General features: G+C 40.1%; 1 protein-coding gene across 2 annotated transcripts in view; it reads left to right on the forward strand.

Moving 5' to 3' along the window:
* The window catches only part of Hsd17b2 (hydroxysteroid 17-beta dehydrogenase 2), a 63,916-nt gene extending 48,411 nt beyond the window's left edge, over positions 1-15,505 (forward strand). For both annotated transcript variants that reach the window (XM_004659481.2, XM_045140852.1), the window contains 2 exons: positions 2,787-2,924; positions 14,836-15,505. In XM_004659481.2, the coding sequence (XP_004659538.1) occupies positions 2,787-2,924; positions 14,836-15,182 (485 nt within the window). In that variant the 3' untranslated portion in view covers positions 15,183-15,505. The remainder of the gene's footprint in view (positions 1-2,786; positions 2,925-14,835) is intronic.
* Positions 15,506-19,330: the final 3,825 nt, after the last annotated feature.

Raw genomic sequence — 19,330 nt, forward strand, 5'->3', positions numbered from 1 at the left:
ATCTCATCAGGCCTAATCATGCCTCATCAGGCTTCACCTCCCAACACTGTTACATTGAGGATTGAATTTCCAATCCATGCCTTCTATGGAATACATTCAAACCATAGTACACCTACCATCCATAAGGAAACCAAAGCACACCTATCATCTACCCAGATCTTCACCTCTGTGCTCTGTTACCTTGCTTCCTGGCTGATCAGTCTTGAGACACTGTCCATAAAAATCATGAAGAAATGAACTTTATGATAATCATAAAGAAGTGAAAATTCTGTTTGTCCCCATAAACTGTGGTTGCCACACAGCCAAATGTAACATTTAACAACCTACTTTAACTTCCTTGACCTTTACACCAATAAAAAGAAATTGGTGATAGTTGCAAGGCCAGTCTGAGAATATCTGGTGAATTCCAGGTTAGCCTGGGCTAGAGAGAGACCCTACCTAGAAAAAATAATCACTTAAACAACTGGTTTGTTCTATGTATCTCTCTCTCTCTCTCTCTCTCTTTTTTTTTTTTTTTTTTTTTTGGTTTTTCGAGGTAGGGTCTCACTCTAGCCCAGGCTGACCTGGAATTCACTATGTAGTCTCAGGGTGGCCTCGAACTCACAGCGATCCTCCTACCTCTGCCTCCCAGTGCTGGGATTAAAGGTGTGCACCACCATGCCGGGCAATGCATCTCTTCTTAAGATGACAGTTTTATTATTTTGTTTGAAATGCATTTATTCCCAGAAAGTGAGGAGGAGCTATGCATAGTTACAAAGTCATATATAATAAAAAATTTTGAATAAGAAAACATCTGCTCATACATTGCAAGAAGGGGACCAGTTTCTTCTTGTTTGCAGACAGATATACGAGATTTCGTCAGTTATACTTTAAGGCTTTTCATTTCATTGTTTAAAGTGTGTGTGTGTGTGAATGTTCATACCATGGCATTTGTGGAGGTCAGATGTTGTTTCTCTCCTTTTAATTTGTTCGAGGTAGGGTCTTTCTTGTTTTGCTTCTTGGAAGGCTAGACTAGCTGGCCTGAAATCTTTGGGATTCTCCCTGCTCCACTGCCACATTGTCATAGGCACATTGGGATCACAGATATTACAGATGCATGTGTCACTTTTTATCTGGCTTTATGGGGGTGCTAGAGACCAAGCCCAGGTGAGCAGGCTTGCAAACATGCACCTTTAATTGCTGAACCATCACTCCAACCCCTAAAACTAAGCTTTAAGATAAAGTCTGTGATGGTGAATTTTGATTGTCAACTGGACTAGATTGAGAATTGCTTGGGAGACAAGTGTCCATAAGGGATGTTTTAGATTAGGTTAGTTGAAGTGGAAAGACCCACCCTCTGGATGAGCAGCACTGTTCTCTAGGCTGGGGTCCTGGACAGAATGAACAGGAGAAAGTTACGGGGCGGTGCTTGGCTCAGTTGGTAAAGCACTGGCTGCACAAGCATGAGAGCCTGAGTTCAGACTCACAACACCATGTACATGGATATGGTGCTGTGCTTATAATCCCAATGCTAAAGAAAGCAGAGAGAAGCAGATCACAGGCACAGCCAACTAGTTTGACTAGTGGAATTACTGTGTTCTCAGTTCATTGAGAGACCCTATCTAAAAAAACAAGGTGGAGAGCAATTGAGAGAAACATTTGATGTACATACAACATCCCATTCTTCCAATGCATGGCTGTCGTTTGCATTACTAGGAGCCATGATATTCTGGGTATGGTACTTCCTGGATATCCCATGAGAAAGCCATGCTATAAGCCCTCACTGCTTTCATCCCTCCATAGTCATTATGTTCCCACCTGGAATCTACCTGGATTTATTTCCTGGTGCTGCTGGGACATATCAAGTGGCTTAAAACCCATGGAAGTTTATTATTTCATGGTTTTGGAAGCCATAAGTCTAAATAAAAGTGTTAGCAGGGCTGTGTTCCTTCTGAAGTCTCTAGGAGACAGTTTTCCTGGCCTCTTCCATCCTTTCTCGTAGCTGTAGATGCTCCTGGGGTTATTGTAACAGAATCAGAATCTATGCTTCTTTCTTCTGGTGTCTGTAAGTGTCCTGTACTTATAAGAACACCCATCATTAGTCTTAGGACCTGTTCCTGTCTAGAATGATCTTACTGAGAGATGATTACATCTTAATTGCTTCTTTAGGGTCTCTTATTCCAAATAGATGAGTCACATTTTCTGGCTTCTTTGATACCTTTTTCCATAGCTCCTTCCTTACAACTGGCCCAGTTTAAGGCTCAGTTTCAATAGCTCCTAAGTCAAGTGCGATTTAGGTGGGATAATAAAACTTGGTCTTAGCCTAGACCAAGACTTCCCATATTGTCTTACAAAAATGCCCTTCAGTTCCCCATGGTATGTTATTTCTCACTGCAACAAGCATTGAGCCTAATTTGTTGGACAGTATTGCAGTGTTTTGACTAGTGGATCCCAAAAGATATGTCACCTAGAACCCCAGAATGAAGAGTTCTCAAGCTGAAGATCAAGAACTGGTGAGAAGATGCTGCTTATCCCACCTCGAGCACATTTTATTTAGAAGTTAGGTGAGAATAAGCCCACATATTGGTTAATTTGTCTACTGTGATGGCAGAGCCAAGCAAAGTAGCAGCAAAAGAAGCCACACAATGGGGATGACCAAGAATCTAAACTCATCTAAGTATAGAGGAACCCAGTCTACCTTTGTCTTGGTCACTACTGTTACATGCAGTTAGGTATTTAATCATAAACATTTATTGGATGAATGAATGAAAATATCAAACATTTTTTTTCTCCCATTATTCCTACAGGTACGGTCCCATTGCAAATGCTGGCAGCCTATAACTCAACAAAGGCAGCTCTGACCATGTTTTCATCAATTATGAGACAAGAGCTTTCTAAATGGGGAGTCAAAGTCATTATCATCCAACCTGGTGCCTTTCGAACAAGTAGGTGTCTGGGCCTAAGAGTTCCATTATAACTACTCTAGAAGGAACCCTGAAGGTCCCCTTGGCCTTCTTCCACATGAATTGAATGAACCCTGCAGGTTTGTCAAAGATGAACACAGCCAGACATTAAAGCGCTGAGAATAGATTCAATTCAGTATTCAGTAAGAGCTGAGCTGTTTTCTCTTAGGGGCAGATATGATTTGGGCGTTTTCTTTGTTTGTTTGTTTTTTGTTTTTTGAGGTAGGGTCTCACTCTAGTCCAGGCTGACCTGGAATTCACTATGTAGTCTCAGGGTGACCTTGAATTCTTGGTGATTCTCCTACCTCTGCCTCCCAAGTGCTGGGATTAAAGGCATGCACCACCACGCATGGCTTTGATTTGGGCATTTTAAAGGGAAAATGCAGAGGGTAGAGAAATGGGGCTCAGCAGTCAGATAAGTGAAGGCCCCCTAATGAAACTTAATACTCTATTTGCTAACAAAGACACACATTTGAAAGTGCAAAGGGTTGGTCAGTGTGAAGGAGATGAAGCCAGGGTTGCAGCCTTCCACAGATGCTGGGAGACAGAGGTCTTATCCTCCGAGATGATTCAATTTCAAAGAAATGGCTCTAAGGGCTTTGGGTTGCAAGAAACATAGTTCATGATCAAAAGACTTTTTCAGGGGTTGGAGAGATGGCTTAGTGGTTAAGATGACTTGATTCCTAGGACCCACATAAGTCAGATGTACAAGGTGGCGCATGTGTCTGGAGTTTGTTTACAGTGGCTAAAGGACTTGGTATGTCCATTCTTTCTCTGTTTCTGTTTCTCTCTTTCTTAAATAAATAAACAAAATGATATAAAAATATTTTTAAAAGTAAGACTCTTTCAGTATATGATCCAATACAGAGAAACCAGAAGCCTACCATTAGATGTGTGTTTGCTACAAAAAATTGTAAGTTTTCCTGGTAGTAGTGAACCTGGTGTTTTGGTGAGGGGCTTGTGTTTTCCCAGAACAGAACATGTTGTTGCTGAGACTGGGCTAGAGTGTGGCCAATTTCTCAGTGCAGGGGTTTGGGTAAAGTTGCCACATGCACAGTGTTCTGCAGTTCTCTCTGTTACCAAAGGGATGGTGGGTTTCACATAACACTACAGAGGCAGGTGTGGATATTCCTTTGATTCCTTGAAGGAGATAAGTTGCCTCAAAGTCAAAAGGAGTATAGGCCACAATGGGCAGGACCCAAGTTCCACTCAGAACAGGTCCTTTCTCATGTCTCTCTTCCTCAGTGGCTGACTTCTATTTGACCAATGGGAGCCAGTACAGAAATGGGCCCAAATAGCTCTCACCAATTTTGATCATTTTCCTGAGGCATCCACACCCCTCTTCCAATATGGCATCCACAAGCCTCTTACAGGGTTTGTCAATTCAGGTTTAGAGCTTTTTGTTCCCCCCTAAGAAGCAGCAGTAAAAGTCTGGAGAGACACACTGGGTAATATTTGTTAGTCCCCATTCCCATTGGCCAAAATGTCTGTTTTGTGTTTTGAAAACAATATGACTCTCTTCTTTGAAGAATAGGGCCCACCTCCCTTTGCCCTGGGAGAGAGCTACCATTGTTTTTCATCTTGAAATTCTGAACTCTGGGCAGGGGCATTCCCTCCTGCCCCTGCTGCTCAGCCTCTCTTTTCTGGACCACCAAACATGTAATTTATTGTGTTAGTTAAGATGTAAGAAGCATGTTTAATAGAGACCACAAACTCAGAGGTATTGCTAGCACACTAAAGATTTGATCCTAGAAGTTTGAATGTTAGTTCAAATGCACAAGATAAAATCTGGGGGGAAAAAAACTGAAACTTTGTCTGGGAATATTTGGCAGCTGGAGTCCCAGAAGGTTGTGGAGGAGCTCATGAATCAGTGGAAAGAGAAAGGCACATAAATCCCACAGGTCAGGCAAGGAACTGGGTAGTGGAAATGGAGATAGAATGAAGTCTTGGAGGGCTTTCTAACCCGAGGACATACCTGCAGAGAAGAGAATCAGGAGGTGATGGAGAAGGGGAGAGCTTCAGTGTAGGACTGGAATAGAAGAGAATCTTAGAAAGAGAAGAGCAACCTAGTGACAAAGTGGATTCTGAAAACTCATAGGAGGATTGAGGGGTTGGCAAATCAGTTCAAAGAGAAATGTCTGTATGCCAATGTAAGGCTCAATTTGTATAAGAGGGCATCTGATGTGAAGCTGGACTTTCAGGGATTCAGGCTGAGCCTTCTTACTGACATTTCTGGGGAGGTGCTCCTCTCAGGCATGGGGATCCCCACTTCTCATACATCCTTGGTATAATTTATCTTAGTATTTTAGTGGAGAAATATGTAATAGACATAGAAAAAGCACAATACACATACAATTTAACACATGATTCCAAACACTCATACCCCTAATGCCTAGAGCAGCAAACAAAATATCACTGTCTCTCAGAAGTCTCCATGAAGCTTTTCTACCACAGTCTGGGCCTTCTCTGTTCCAATACCAGCTCCCTTGTGTCTTGTAATGCTGATTTATTTTGAATGTCTTTACAGGCTTATAGATACCCATGTCCATCAAAAACAGAGTTTGGTTTTATTGGTTTTTGCACTTTGAATGCAGTCAGTATGTGTCATCTGGATGCTCTTACTCAACACTGGGATTTGACAAGCTATCTGTGTTGGGTATAGCTGTAGTTTATTCTCCTATGACACAAGCCCAAGGGTGGAATGACTAGGTCTAATCACAGAGTTTACAGCTTGACCAGGTAATACCAATCTGTTTTCTAAAAGCAATTTATATTTCTACTATATGCATGTGCACACACGCACACACACACACAATTTTTAAAAAAAATTAATTATGAGCTTTGTGAAGATATTGCATAATGGTCATAGTCTCATTGAGTTATATTTTTTTGAAAAAAATCTTTTAAAATTCGTGACAACTTCCATAATTATAAACAATAAACCATGATAATTCCCCCCACTTTCTCCTTTGCAACTCCACTTTCCATCATATCCCTTCCTCCTCTCAATTAGTCTCTCTTTTGTTTTGATGTCATGATTTTTCCCTCTTATTATGATGGTATTGTGTAGGTAGTTCCTGTAGCCAGGAACTGTGAGGTCATGGATATCTAGACAATTTTGTGCATTGTAAATAGTCTTACCTTTCCTTTGGTGTTTATATTCTTTCTTCCACTTCTTCCACAATAGACCCGGATCCTTGGAAGGTATGATAGAGATGTCTCAGTGCTGAGCACTCCTCTGTCACTTCTCAGAACTATGGTGCCTTTGAGTCATCCCAGAAATCACTGTCATTTGAAAAGAGAAGCTTCTCTAATCAAAAGTGAGAGTTGCATTAATATATGGGCATGACCATTAAGAGAAGTGCTTACCAGGCAGTTTGGTGAGCATGTGTATTTAGCCAGACACCAGCAGGCATTACACCCCTAGGGCTCATGACTTCGCCCATCATAGGTTTTCAATATTGGGCATGTATTCCCTCCTGTGGAGTGGGCCTTCAGTCCAATTAGAGAATGGTTGGTTTCCTCCATATCAGACATGCCACTATTGTGCCTATTGCTTCAGTTGGCCTGGCTGGCCAAATATAAGGCTTGCAGTGTCCACTGTTGTTTATTTCCACTGATGACTTCTCTCTTTCATGGAGCTGCATGCAATGTAGCTTTTTTCCAGATTTCTGTCAGCTGGTCTACAGGGAGGAGGTTTTCGGCTCAGCTCCAGCAAGATTTCTCATTAACTTGTAGCCTAAGCATGTGGAGTCTTCAGAAATAAGGTCTTACCATCTATTCCTGGTGGGAAACCAAGAGCCTTGGCAATGGCCTACAATGTTTTGGAGATATCAGGATCCTGCCTGACTAACAAATCACTGGAAGGGATCCAACCCCTGGCACTGAAATTTTTCTAGTAACAATCTATGGCTTCTGAGTACACCATTGTCCAAAAAAGTAGGTTTTCATATGATTTATCCATATTATTATTATTATTATTATTGGTTTTTCGAGGTAGGGTCTCACTCTGGCTTAGGCTGACCTGGAATTCACTATGTAGTCTCAGGGTGGCCTCGAACTCTCGGAGATCCTCCTACCTCTGCCTCCCGAGTGCTGGGATTAAAGGCGTGCGCCAACACGCCCGGCTTCATATTAGATTTTGATTAACCCTCCCCACCCTTCCTTAACTCAATCTATTACCCTGACCTCACTTAGGCCTTTCCACCCTCAGTAATCTGTTCTTTTACTTAAATACATACAATATTATCCCCTTAGGTCTTCCCTCTCATCCTTCCCTTATAGCTCCTTTCTAGCTTAGTGGCCTGTGCTACTGAGTTTTACTCCAACTCACATAGAAGTCCAAACATTTTTAGCTAGAATCCACTTGGCTTTCTGGGCCTGGGTTATCTCATTTAGGATAATCCTTTCCAGATCAATCCATATCCCTGCAAATTTCATTTTTCTTTACTGCTGAATAGAACTCCATTGCATAAATGTACCATATCTTCATTATTCACTCATCAGTTGAGGGACATCTAGGCTGGTTCCATTTCCTAGCTATTGTGAGCAGAGTGGAAATAAACATGGATGTACAAGCATCTCTAAGGTAGTGCAATGAGTCCTTAGGATATATGCCTAAGAGTGCGATAGCTGGTTTATATGGTAACTCTACTTTTAGCTGTCTCAGGAACCTCCACACTGATTTCCACAATGGCTTTACCAGATACATTCCCACCAACAGTATAGAAGGGTTTCTCTTTTTCTGGATCCTTTCCAGGATTTATTGCCATTTGTTTTCTTGATAATAGCCATTCTGACAGGAGTGAGATGGAATCTCAAAGTAGTTTTAATTTACACTTCCATGATGGCTAAAGATGTAGAACATTTTTTAGATGTTTACATGCCATCTTTATTTCTTCTTTTGATAACTCTTTATTTAGTTCCATAGCCCATTTTAATTGGGGTTTTGCTTTCTTATTGCTTAGTTTTTAAGGTTTTTTTTTTTTAATATCCTGGATATTAATCCTCTGTCAGGTATATAGCTGGTAAAGATTTTCTTCCATTCTTTAGGTGGCCTCTTTGCTCTATTTACAATGTCCTTCATTGTACAAAAGCTTTGTAATTTCATGAGATACCAGTGGTTGATTAATGGCTTTATTTCCTGAGCAACTTGGGTTATATTCAGAAAGTTGTTGCCCATGCCAATATGTTGAAGGGTTTTCAATACTTTTTCCTCTGAAAGTTTCAGAGTTTTGGAATTGATAGTAAGGTATTTGATCCATTTAGACTTAATTCTTATGCTTAGAGATAAGTGTCTTTTTTCATCCTTTTACATATAGATATCCAGTTTTCCCAGCACCATTTGTTGAATAGGATGTCTTTTCTCCAATGTGGTTTTTTTTTTGTGGCACTTTTGTTGAAGATCAGGTGGCTGTAGTTGCCCTGTCTTACATCTGGGTCTTCTATTCTGTTCCATTGATCTATGTATCTGTTTTTGTGCCAGTACTCTGCTGTTTTTGTTACTATAGCTCTATAATATAGGTTAAAATCAGGTATGGTGATACACCCACCTTATTTGTGTTGCTTTAAAATTGTTTTGGATATTCAAGAGTTTTTGTCCTTTTAAATTAATTTTAAGATTTATTTTTCTATTTTTATGAAGAATGCCATAGACATTTTGATGAGATTGCAATGATTGTGTAGATTGCTTTTGGTAAGATTGACATTTTCACAACATTTCTTCTTTCAATCCAAGATCATGGAATGTCTTTTCATTTCCTAGTGTATTCTGCAATGTCTGTCTTGAGTGTTTTCAAGTTTCCAGAATAGAGACTCTTCACTTTCTTGATTAGGTTTAGTCCAAGGTATTTCTTTTGAGGCAATTGTGAATGGGAATGATTCCTTGATTCCATCCTCAACCTGTTGTTAGTATATAGGAAAGATACTGATTTACTTGTGTTTATTTTGTGTCCTGCTACATTGCTATAAGTGTTTATCAGCTCTAACAGTTTGCTGGTAGAGTCTTGAGGGTCCTTTATTTATAGAATCATGTCATCTAAAAATAATAATAATTTGATCTCTTCCTTTCTAATTTGTATACCCTTTATGTGTATCTCTTTTCTTAGTGCTATAGCTAAGACTTCCAGTACTATATTAAATAAAAGTGGGGACAGTGGACACCCTTGTCTTAATTGATTTTAGTAGAAAAGCTTCAAGTTTTCCCAATTTAGTTTTATGTTGTCTGTAGGTTTGTCATAAATAGCCTTTATTATGTTGAGGTATGTTCCTTCTATTCCCAGTTTATATAGGACTTTTACCATGAAGGGATGTTGAACTTTGTCTCATGCTTTTTCTCTGTTTATTGAGATTATTACATGATTTTTGTCCTTCAGTCCATTTACATGGTGTCTACATTTATCAGTTTGTGTATGTTCAACCATCCCTGCATCTCTGGGATAAAGCCTACTTGGTTGGGTAAATGATCTTTTTGATCATTTGATTCTTGTATTCTGTTTGCCAATATTTTGCTGAGAATTTTTGCATCTATGTTCATAACAGAGATTAATTTGTAATTTTCCATTTTTGCTTTGTTTTTCTTTGGTTTTGGTATCAGGGTAATGCTGGTTTCATAAAGGGAGTTTGGTATAATTCCTTCATTTTCTATTTTATGCAAAAGTTTGAGGAGCATTGGCGCTAGTTCTTTCATGAAGGTCTGGTAAAATTCACCAGTGAATCCATCTTGGCCAAGACTTTTTAGTTGGGATATATTTTTGTATAACTGCTTGGGTCTCTGTATTTGCTATACGTTGATTTACGTGGTTAATCTCATCATGATTTACTTTTGGTATGTCATATAAATCAAGGAACTCACCATTTCTTTCAGATTTTTAAATTTAGTGGAGTACTTCAGTATGTCTTTATGATATTCTGAATTTCTTTGGTATCTGTTATAATGGTGCCTTTTTCATCTCTAATTTTATTCATTTGTGTCTCTTCTCTTTCTTTTGGTCAGATTTGCTAAGGGTTTATCAATCTTGTTAATCCTTTCAAAGAATCAACTCTTTGTTTCATTGATTCTTTTTATTTTGGGGGTTTCTATTTTATTAATTTCTGCCCTAATCTTTATTATTTCTTCCCACCTACTGATGTTTGGTTTTCCTTGTTCTTTTTCCAAAGCCTTAAGTTATTTACTTGTTACCTTTCTAATTTCTTAATATATCTTCAGGGTAGGAGTTTAAGGTGCCAGGTATAGCTGTTCTACTCTAAGAGAAACAGCAGAAGTGACCCTAGGTTTTGAATTTGCCTGCTATTCAAGTATTCTAGTAGACTGGGTAGAGCAATTTATTGGCAAATTCTAACCAAGAGTTAAAGAAGCATGGATCAAGAGGATAAGCATAGACATTTAGAATACATTTTGACAGGTGTACCCTTTCATTTTAGCCAAAGAACAATGGAAGCTTCTCTCTAGAGTCTATGACTATTCTATCCATAAGATTCTGCCTTGGTCCTTAGTACCAGGTATGAATTCCCTCCCACTGAGCAGCCTTCATATCCAATCAGAGAGCAATTAATTACTTCCATAGTCAGTGTGCCACTATTGCACAAGTGTGTACATCTTTCCAGGCTGGTTGATTCTGTGGCTACCAGGATCTCCTGACTGTTCACGCTGCTGGTGGCCATTATCCCTCAGCAGCTTGCATAGCCCTTTATAGCACTACTAGCCAGCAGCGAGCTGGCTTCCTTAATTCTAGCATGATCTCTCAGTGTCCTGCAACCACAGTCTGACACACATTGGTATATGAGATAGGGTCTCATGTAGCACAGGATAGCCCCAACCTCCCAAACTCACTATGTAGCTGAGGATAACCTTAAGCTCCTGACCTCATTCTATGTTACCACTTCTTTATTGATTACAGGCATGTGCCACCATGTCTGGTTTTATGGTAGGTAATTTACTTATTTGTTTTCTTTGAAGTACTGGGGATTGAACCCAGGATCTTGCACACACGACCAAGTGCTCTATCTCTGAACTATATTTTCAACTCATTTGTGTTTTAATGGACACATAATAAGTATACATATTTGTGAAGTACAGTGGGTGGACATAATTATCTGTGTGTATATGCACACATGCAAATCAGGACACTAAGCATTATCATCTTCTTAAAATTGAATCAGTTCAGTTGGGAACTTTTAAACTCTCTTTTTCTGTTCTTTATAAGAAGGTATAAGTTTATCCAACATTCTCCAGGTGAGGGTGCTGAGGTAGGGTGGGCAATGTGCTGCGGGGCAGATGCCTGGTACACCACAACGGAGGGGAGTTTAGGCCATCTCCCCCCACACACTGGCACTTGTACTCTATCTTTTATACCATTCTGCCTATATTTCTGTTGCTTTTTGATGAGCTTCTTGAAGACAGGAAGCAAGAAACAGGGAAAGTTGGAAAATGAGGCTTCATGTTCATATTTAACTGAAGACAGGTTAAGAAAAGGGCACACAGATGAAGAGCTTCAAAGGACATTCAAGGGTTCAAACCATATCTGTGTACAAACCTACAATAACAGTAGCTAACATAATGCATGCTTAGCACACATTAAGCACATTAGCTACCTGCATCACCTCACTTGGTCCTCAGTTATTAAGTAGTCCCAGAATGTTTCCATCCTGTGGTGAGAAAAATCAAGGCTCTGAGAAGTTAAGGAACTTCTCAGCCATAGAGGTGTTATGTGATGGGCATGGAAGGTGGATCCAGGTCAGATTTATCATGTTGTACCAAAGTGGCAGATGATAGTTAACAGAAGATTGGTGGTTTTGCCACTGATAAAGAGAACCCTGAGGGTTCTAGATGGTATATTCACAGGAGTGGTTTCAAAGCCCAAGAAATACAGACAGAAAGGAATCTTCTAGCCATTGGAAGGTGGAGTTGGGAAGGAGGTGGCTAGAGTGACACTAATTCTTTTTTAAAATAATTTTTAATCTGTTTTGTTTTTTATTATGAATATACTTTGGACACATTGTGTCTTGGTACCTCATTTACCTTCTCCCTGCCCCCATTCCACTGAGGGCCCTCCTCAGTGGAGATGCTGATATTCCTCATGGGGTTGTAGTTATGGGTTGTGAGAGAACAGCAGTCAGTCATATTGGGGAGGAGGGCAATACCTCTGAGTATGCCATCCCAGCTTATGGCTCTTACAGTCTTTCTGCCCCCTCTTCCACACAATTCTCTGAGCTGTGGTGGGTGTGTTTTAAGATTACTTTAGTGAAAAGCTCTCAGTAGCTTTTGCATTTCTGCTTTGGTATGTGTTGAGTATCCTCAGCATCAGTCTCTTTTACCCTGGCACCGATTGTCAGGCTCACCAGGGAGGCAGAACTCTTGTTCATCTCACCAGTTCCTCTGTGGTTTCACCTGTGCCTTGGCTGAAGTGGGAGGGGTGGTTTATCTCCTTGTGTCTCACTAACTTAGGACAAAAAGATTCTCTGATGGAGAATGAAGTCAACATAGGTTAAAATGGGATATGCATTGTTAATTTAGGGAGCCCCTCATTTGGCCAAAGACTAGTGGGAACTTGTCATTGGAGACTATAATCTTGGTTTCTACAGGATATTGACCTGGTTACGAGTACCAGCTGTGTGTTCCTTTCCACTGAGTGGATATTTTAGCCAATCAGAAAGCCACTGGTTACCCACCAAGGCTGTGTGCCACCATTGTACTTGTGTGTACATCTTGTCAGGTTGGCTGCTTAAGTATCTTTGACCACTTCTTGCTCCCACCATTGTGGGATACTTTCCCCTGGTAGCTCATGTAGCACTTTCTAGCACTAAGTGAGCTAACCATTTGGGGTCTGGCTCCCTTCTGGATTCTGTCCTGGTCTCTCAGTGTTCTGTGTCAGTAGCATATGGTGTCTTCAGCACTAGGGCCTTACCTTTTACCTCAGGTAAGTAATCAAGTGTTTTGGCAGAAGCCTGTCATGTTTTGGGGACCTCATAGGTCTTTCTGTTCAACAGCTCAATGTGGATAGCACCAATTTCTGGTACTGGGAGTTACAAGTCAGAGACAAATGTTTTAAGATTAGGTTTCATTCTACCCTCTCCAGGGCCCTTCTTTCCAGATGATCTCCCCATATTCCTATTGAGGGTTAAATCATTTAATCTACCTTCAAGGAGAAAAGTTTCTATGGTACCATTTCATTAGGGTTTAGTTTTATGTTTATTTCCCCCCAATCTCCCCTTACCCTAAGCCTTCCCATCCCTACAGGATAAATTCTTGCAAGTGAGACCAAACTTCCAGATCAATTGCCTGGGTAATCATTTCTCTGTGTACGGCGTTGTGCCTTCATGAAGAGAAACAAACCACTGGAAGCTTGCTTGACTTATCCCAAGCATCAGTGGATTTCAGGGGCTCACATTTTATATAGAAGTCATCCCAGCAAGTGCATGAAGGCTCATCCCACAGGCAGACAACCATCCTACACTGCAGGATGGAGCATAATGTTTACAATGTCTTTGGAGAGCAACCTGGCAGTAACTATTCAAATTCAAATGCAACATGTGTGTGCTTTTCTCAACCAGGTGGTTGCACTTTGGAGAGCCTAGCCTGCAGGAATGAAGCCCAGGTGCACCTGAAGAGGTTGGGCGTATGCTCACTGCAGCATCCCTTGGAAGTAGGGAAACCTAGCCAGGGCTAGAAGGCTTTGACTGGAGAGGAAAGCAACTGGCTGAAAGAAGATCAATGGAAAATTCCATTGTTCTGGTATAAATCATATAGCCACTGACAAGGAGTAAGGTCTGTGTTACAGGAAAAACAAAAAAAGAGTGAATTGTGCTTGTGTCAGCAGCACATATACTAAAAAAGAGTGACTTTCTAAAAAAAAAGTAGAGTAACACCTTTTTGTTTTTATCTCTGATAAAATACAATGAAGCCTTCTATGTGTATAAATTCACAAGTAAGGAGTGATAGTAGAAGACACACAAAAGTGATAATTACATCAAAGGAGACTAATTAAAAAATATGTATGTTTCCTTCTTATTCACTTATACAATGAGAAAACATTGCTACTGTATATTAAAACATATTTCACTTAATTTTACACAATAAGCAGGTATTTTCTGAACATTAAAAATATATTTATACTTAATCATGTCATTTATATAATAAACTTTCCATGTTACACTAAATTACATTTAGTGTTCAGCTTTATATTATTATATACATAAGATATTTTAAGATACATGTTTAATTATCAATATAGAAGTTGATGCTGTTTATATATTTAATAACTTATGTATATAATATGTATAAGTATGTAAATACATAGAATATATTGTTTAATATGTTATATTATAGAGCATATATTATATATTGTTGTAGTCAGGTTCACATGGCTGTCAGAAATCACCCAACTAAGAGCAGCTTGTGGGAAAAAAAAAGGTTTATTTTGGCTTACAGACTCGAGGGGAAGCTCCATAATGGCAGGAGGAAATGATAGCATGAGCAGAGGGTGGACATCACCCTCTGGCCAACATCTGCTGTACAATAGCAACAGGAGAGTGTGCCAAACACTGGCAAGGAGACACTGGCCATAATACCCATAAGCCCGCCCCCAACAATACACTGCCTATAGGAGGCTTTAATTTCCAATTGCCATAAGCTGGGGAACCTAGCATTCAAAACACCTAAATTTATGGGGGACAGCTGAATCAAACTACTATAGGAAGCTTGTGAAAAATTCCATCATCAGGGTTTTTTTTTTTTTTAACTCTGTATGTAGGTTTAATAACAACAATGAAAGACACTATGAGACACATCCTTTTAAAGGTGTTTTCAGATGCCCATCTCTCTCAGCAGAGGCCTATCTCCCTGACTATGCCTGGTTTTCCCAGCACGTGACCTTTCCTTTCCTCTGTGTTCCAGATATCGTAGGCACAAATGACAAATGGGAAAAGCTGGAGAAGGGCATCCTGGACCAACTCCCACAGGATGTACAGGAGGACTACAGCCAGGACTACATCATGCTAGTGTGGAAGAATTACTTGAAGTACATGATGGGGAAGTCCAACCCTGACATCACCCCAGTGCTGCGGGATATCCAACAAGCCATTTCTGCTAAAAAGCCCTCTCCCCTTTATGCACCAGGACAGTTGGCTTTCCTATGGATCTGCTTCAACTCCTATTCCCCGACCAGCTTCTTTGACTACGTGACACTGAAGATTTTCTCCTGTGGAGCCGCCATACCAAGAGCTCTAAGCATGTCAAATTAGAAAAAGGCTGTGGAGGCAGTGGGGGACCTCAATGGGGCGGGAAATGTTATAATCTTAGGAGGAAAGGGAAACTGAGTTTCCTATTAAAGTTGTCATTTCCTGCCTCACATTGCTATTTGTTGGTTCTACTGGACTTAATAGTGAGTGCATTAGAGAGTAGAAAGGACCATCATAGACATTAACTAAGAAGCTTTTGTGTTCCAGACACATGTCAGATATATGCTTGTACTCCTCAGAGATGATGAAATTTTGGGTCTCTTTCACTGTAGTGATGTGATACAGCAATAAAGCCAGCCACAGGGAGCTTTTGTTTTCCCAGCACATATACAAGGTATTCTTACACCATACTGTATTCTAAGTGCGAAATAGTATTGTATCTCTAAAACAAACAATATATATATCTCAGTAGATAATACTTTCTTTCTTAAAAATGCTAACCACCACTTAGCTCCCAGCAAGTCAGGATCTTTTTGGTCTCGTCAGGTCTTGCCATAATGTTAATGGCTGCTGACTGATCAGGACGGTGAATGCTCAAGGTTGGGCAACTTCTTTTTCCCTCTCCCTCCCTCCCTTTCTCTCTTTCTCTCCCTCTTTCTTTCCTTCTTTCTTTTCTTTCTTTCTTTCTTTCTTTCTTTCTTTCTTTCTTTCTTTCTTTCTTTCTTGCTTTCTTTCTTTCTTTTCATTCTTCCTTCCTTCCTTTCTTTCTCATTTGATAGCGTTTCATGTAGCCCAAGCTGCCTAAAACTCAATGTTTAGCCCAAGGATGACCTTGGACTTCTGGTCCTCCTGTGACTATCTCTGTAGCATGTGATGCTGTTTGATAGTGTTTAAGTTTCTGTAGAATTCTGAATTCTTCTTTTTCATTTTCTTGCTCATGGCATCGTCGCCAGGAATACATTCCATTCAGGAATCCACTTCCTCTGCTCATCGGGAAGAAGCAGCTCCTTCTTTCCCAATTAAAGCTTACAAAGTGATTACAACTCAGCTGCTCCTTCGGATTCTGTTTCTGTTCTTCTCTTACCATTTCCACCACATCTGCAGTTGTTTCCTGCAAGGAAGTCTTGAAAGCCTCAGTCTTCCATGAAAATTTGAATCAACTTCATATAAGCCCATGTTAATGATATTTGGATCTCCTTTTGTGAATCTCAAATAATTTTAAATATCTCTATTTATTTATTAGAGAGAGATCAAGAGAAAGAGGCAGAGAGGGGGAGAGAGAGAAAGAGAGAATGAATATAGGAATGCTATGGCCTCCTGCCACTGCAAATGAACTCCAAACACATGTATCACTTTGTGTATCTGGCTTGACATGGGTACTGGGGAATTGAACCCAGATGTTAGGCTTTGCAAGCAAGTGTCTTTAACTACTGAGCCATTTCTCCAGCCTCACATATGTTCTTAATGGGCTCTAGAATAGTGAGTCCTATTCAGAACATTTTACAAAGAGTCACTATGATAGCTATGGAACTTATTTTCATTTTGAGACAGGGTTTTGCCGTGCTATCCATATGGCTTTAAACTTCTGAGCTCAAACAATCCTCTTGGCTCAGCCTACCAGTAGTGGGACTATGGACACATGCCACTGTACCAGCCCCCAAATGTCTTTGTTAATTAAATAAGACTTGAGAGTCAAAGTTACTTCATATCTGGGCTGGAGAGATGGCTTAGTGGTTAAGCGCTTTCAGGTGAAGCCTAAGGACCCTGGTTTGAGGTTCGATTCCCCAGGACCCACGTTAGCCAGACACACAAGGGGACACATACATCTGGAGTTTGTTTGCAGTGGCTAGAGGCCCTGGCATGCCCATTCTCTCTCTCTCTGTCCATCTCTCTTTCTTTCTCTGTCACTCTCAAATAAATAAATAAATAAATGAATAAAAAATGTTACTTTATTTCTGATCATAGGTTTCAGGATGAGTGCTGGATTAATCTCATTGCTCAATTCCATCATTGTCTTTGATGATCAGGCCTACAACATCCTGAGCAATAATAGTTTGAAGTAGGATTTTTTTTTTTTTTTTTTGAGCAGTGGGTCTTAGTAGCAGTCTTCAAAGTTCTCAGTAGCCCATGTTGTAATAAACATGTATTCATCCAGGGGTTGTTATTCCATTTATAAGCATGAACAGAGAAAATTCAGAGTAATCCATAAGGGTCCTAGGATTTTGGAATGGTAAGTGAGCATTAACTAAATCACTCACTGCATTGGCCTCTAACAAAAGAACAAATCTGAGTTGGGTGTGATGATACATGCCGGTAACCCCAGCACTCAGGAGGCTGAAGCAAGATTGTGAGTTTGCAACCAGTCTGGGCTACAAAGTGAGTCCTTCTATTGATAATACGAATAAAGGAGTGTGTCCTTTGAAGCCAGTCACTGACTTCTGTATGTTACTATGGAAATTTCAAATACATCATCTAATAAAATTCATCAATGACCAATGACCTGAGGTAGCCACTTCTGGATAGCTCACTGCAGCTTCTACAGCAGCACCTGCCACTTCATCATTTGCTCTCAGGTGTAGAGACAGGTTCTTTCCTCAGACTGCATGAGCCAACTTCTGCTGACTTCAGCCTTTGACTTGAAAAATTCCTCACCTGTCTCAGCCTTCTCAGAATTTAGAGTCAGGGCCTGACTCTGGATTGACTTTTGGCTCAAGGGAAGGTTACCTTCATCTTCTAACCAGACCACTGAAACTTTTTCACATTGGCAGGAAGGTTATCTCACCTTTCGATATGTTTATTGAATTTATTCAGTCTAATTTTTAATTTTAAGGGAGAAATGTGTAGCTCTTCCATCTACTCGAAATCTTAGATGGTGTTGAAGAGTCATTTATTGGCTTAATTCCAATATTTCTGGGTTTGTTTTTTTTTTTTTTTTTGAGGGAGCAGACCTGAGAGAAGGGAGAGTGACAGGAAATAGCCAGTTGGTGGAGCAATCAGAACACATATTTCAGCTAAGTCCACTATATATGACCACATCAAAAACTATTGACCACCAGAAAACATGTAATAATGATGAAAACATTTGTAATATTGGTAGAATTAACAAAATACATCACAGAGACATGAAGTGAGCACCTGTAGACTTTATCAATGCAAAGTTACCACACACCTTCAATTGATAAAATGTGATACCTATGACATAAAAGAAAGCAGCACACAATGAAAGTAGAGTGGTCTACATTCTTCTCTAGTTCTCAGGCTGGAGGCAAGGCATGTATTTGGACTCCTGTTTTATAGATAAGAGAATTAGAGGGCACAGAGGTTCATTATCATACAAGCTAGCAAATAGAGCTGAAATCCATCTGCAACATTACTGCCTGCTAAAAGAAGAGGAGGAAGAAAGAGGATGAGAAAGAGAAAAGAGGGGGAAAGAAGAGAAAGATATAGATGAAAAGAAAGAGGGAAGGGAGAGACATGAAGAGGAAGAGAGAGATGAAGTAAAAGAGAGGGAGAGGGAGAGAAGAAAGGAAATGGCACATGTGGCTAACCAATTATTCTTCAAGGTTATTCAGTGTGCATTAATATTCCATAACTACTGCAACCAAGGTACTGGATTTATTTGAATCATGAGGGCTCTGTCGTTCTTCTTGCCCTACTTCTATTAGGAGCCCTGGAGATAAGACAAGGAGGTCTCCCATCTCAAGAAGTTCCCCAGTGGTCTCTTTGAAGCCTCAATACATAAAGGTGCTGGTTTGGTCTCCATGGCAACTATCTGAACATTCCAGGATGGTTTAGCCAATCTTATTAGAGGAACTTATTCTGTTGAAGAGAGAAATATAAGATGCTAATGGAAGTTTGACCAAGTTCAGCTTGGTGTGAGCGAGAGATGTGAGTGGATGGTACATAGAGAGAACCAGAACATCTTGTTCATTACCAACCTCCCTTTGCTTCATTTCCTTTCCAGAACATGGGACTTCTTTTGACTCTATGAGAGTGGATAAGATGGCTTTGTGACTTTCTGTGAAAGAGAAAATTAGTGACAAAATGCAATATGAACATTTATGTAATAGTAACAATACCCTTCAATGTGTGAAGGTCATGCTGACTGCTCAGTCCTTCACCACTGTTTTAGGGAAAAACAGGGAAAGCAGGTTTAATGATCAGTTTCCACATAGGAACTTTCTGAAGATATGAGCTATCAAAGCAAAGCT

This window comes from Jaculus jaculus, chromosome 1, assembly GCF_020740685.1.
Source record: "Jaculus jaculus isolate mJacJac1 chromosome 1, mJacJac1.mat.Y.cur, whole genome shotgun sequence".
Taxonomy (NCBI): domain Eukaryota; kingdom Metazoa; phylum Chordata; class Mammalia; order Rodentia; family Dipodidae; genus Jaculus; species Jaculus jaculus.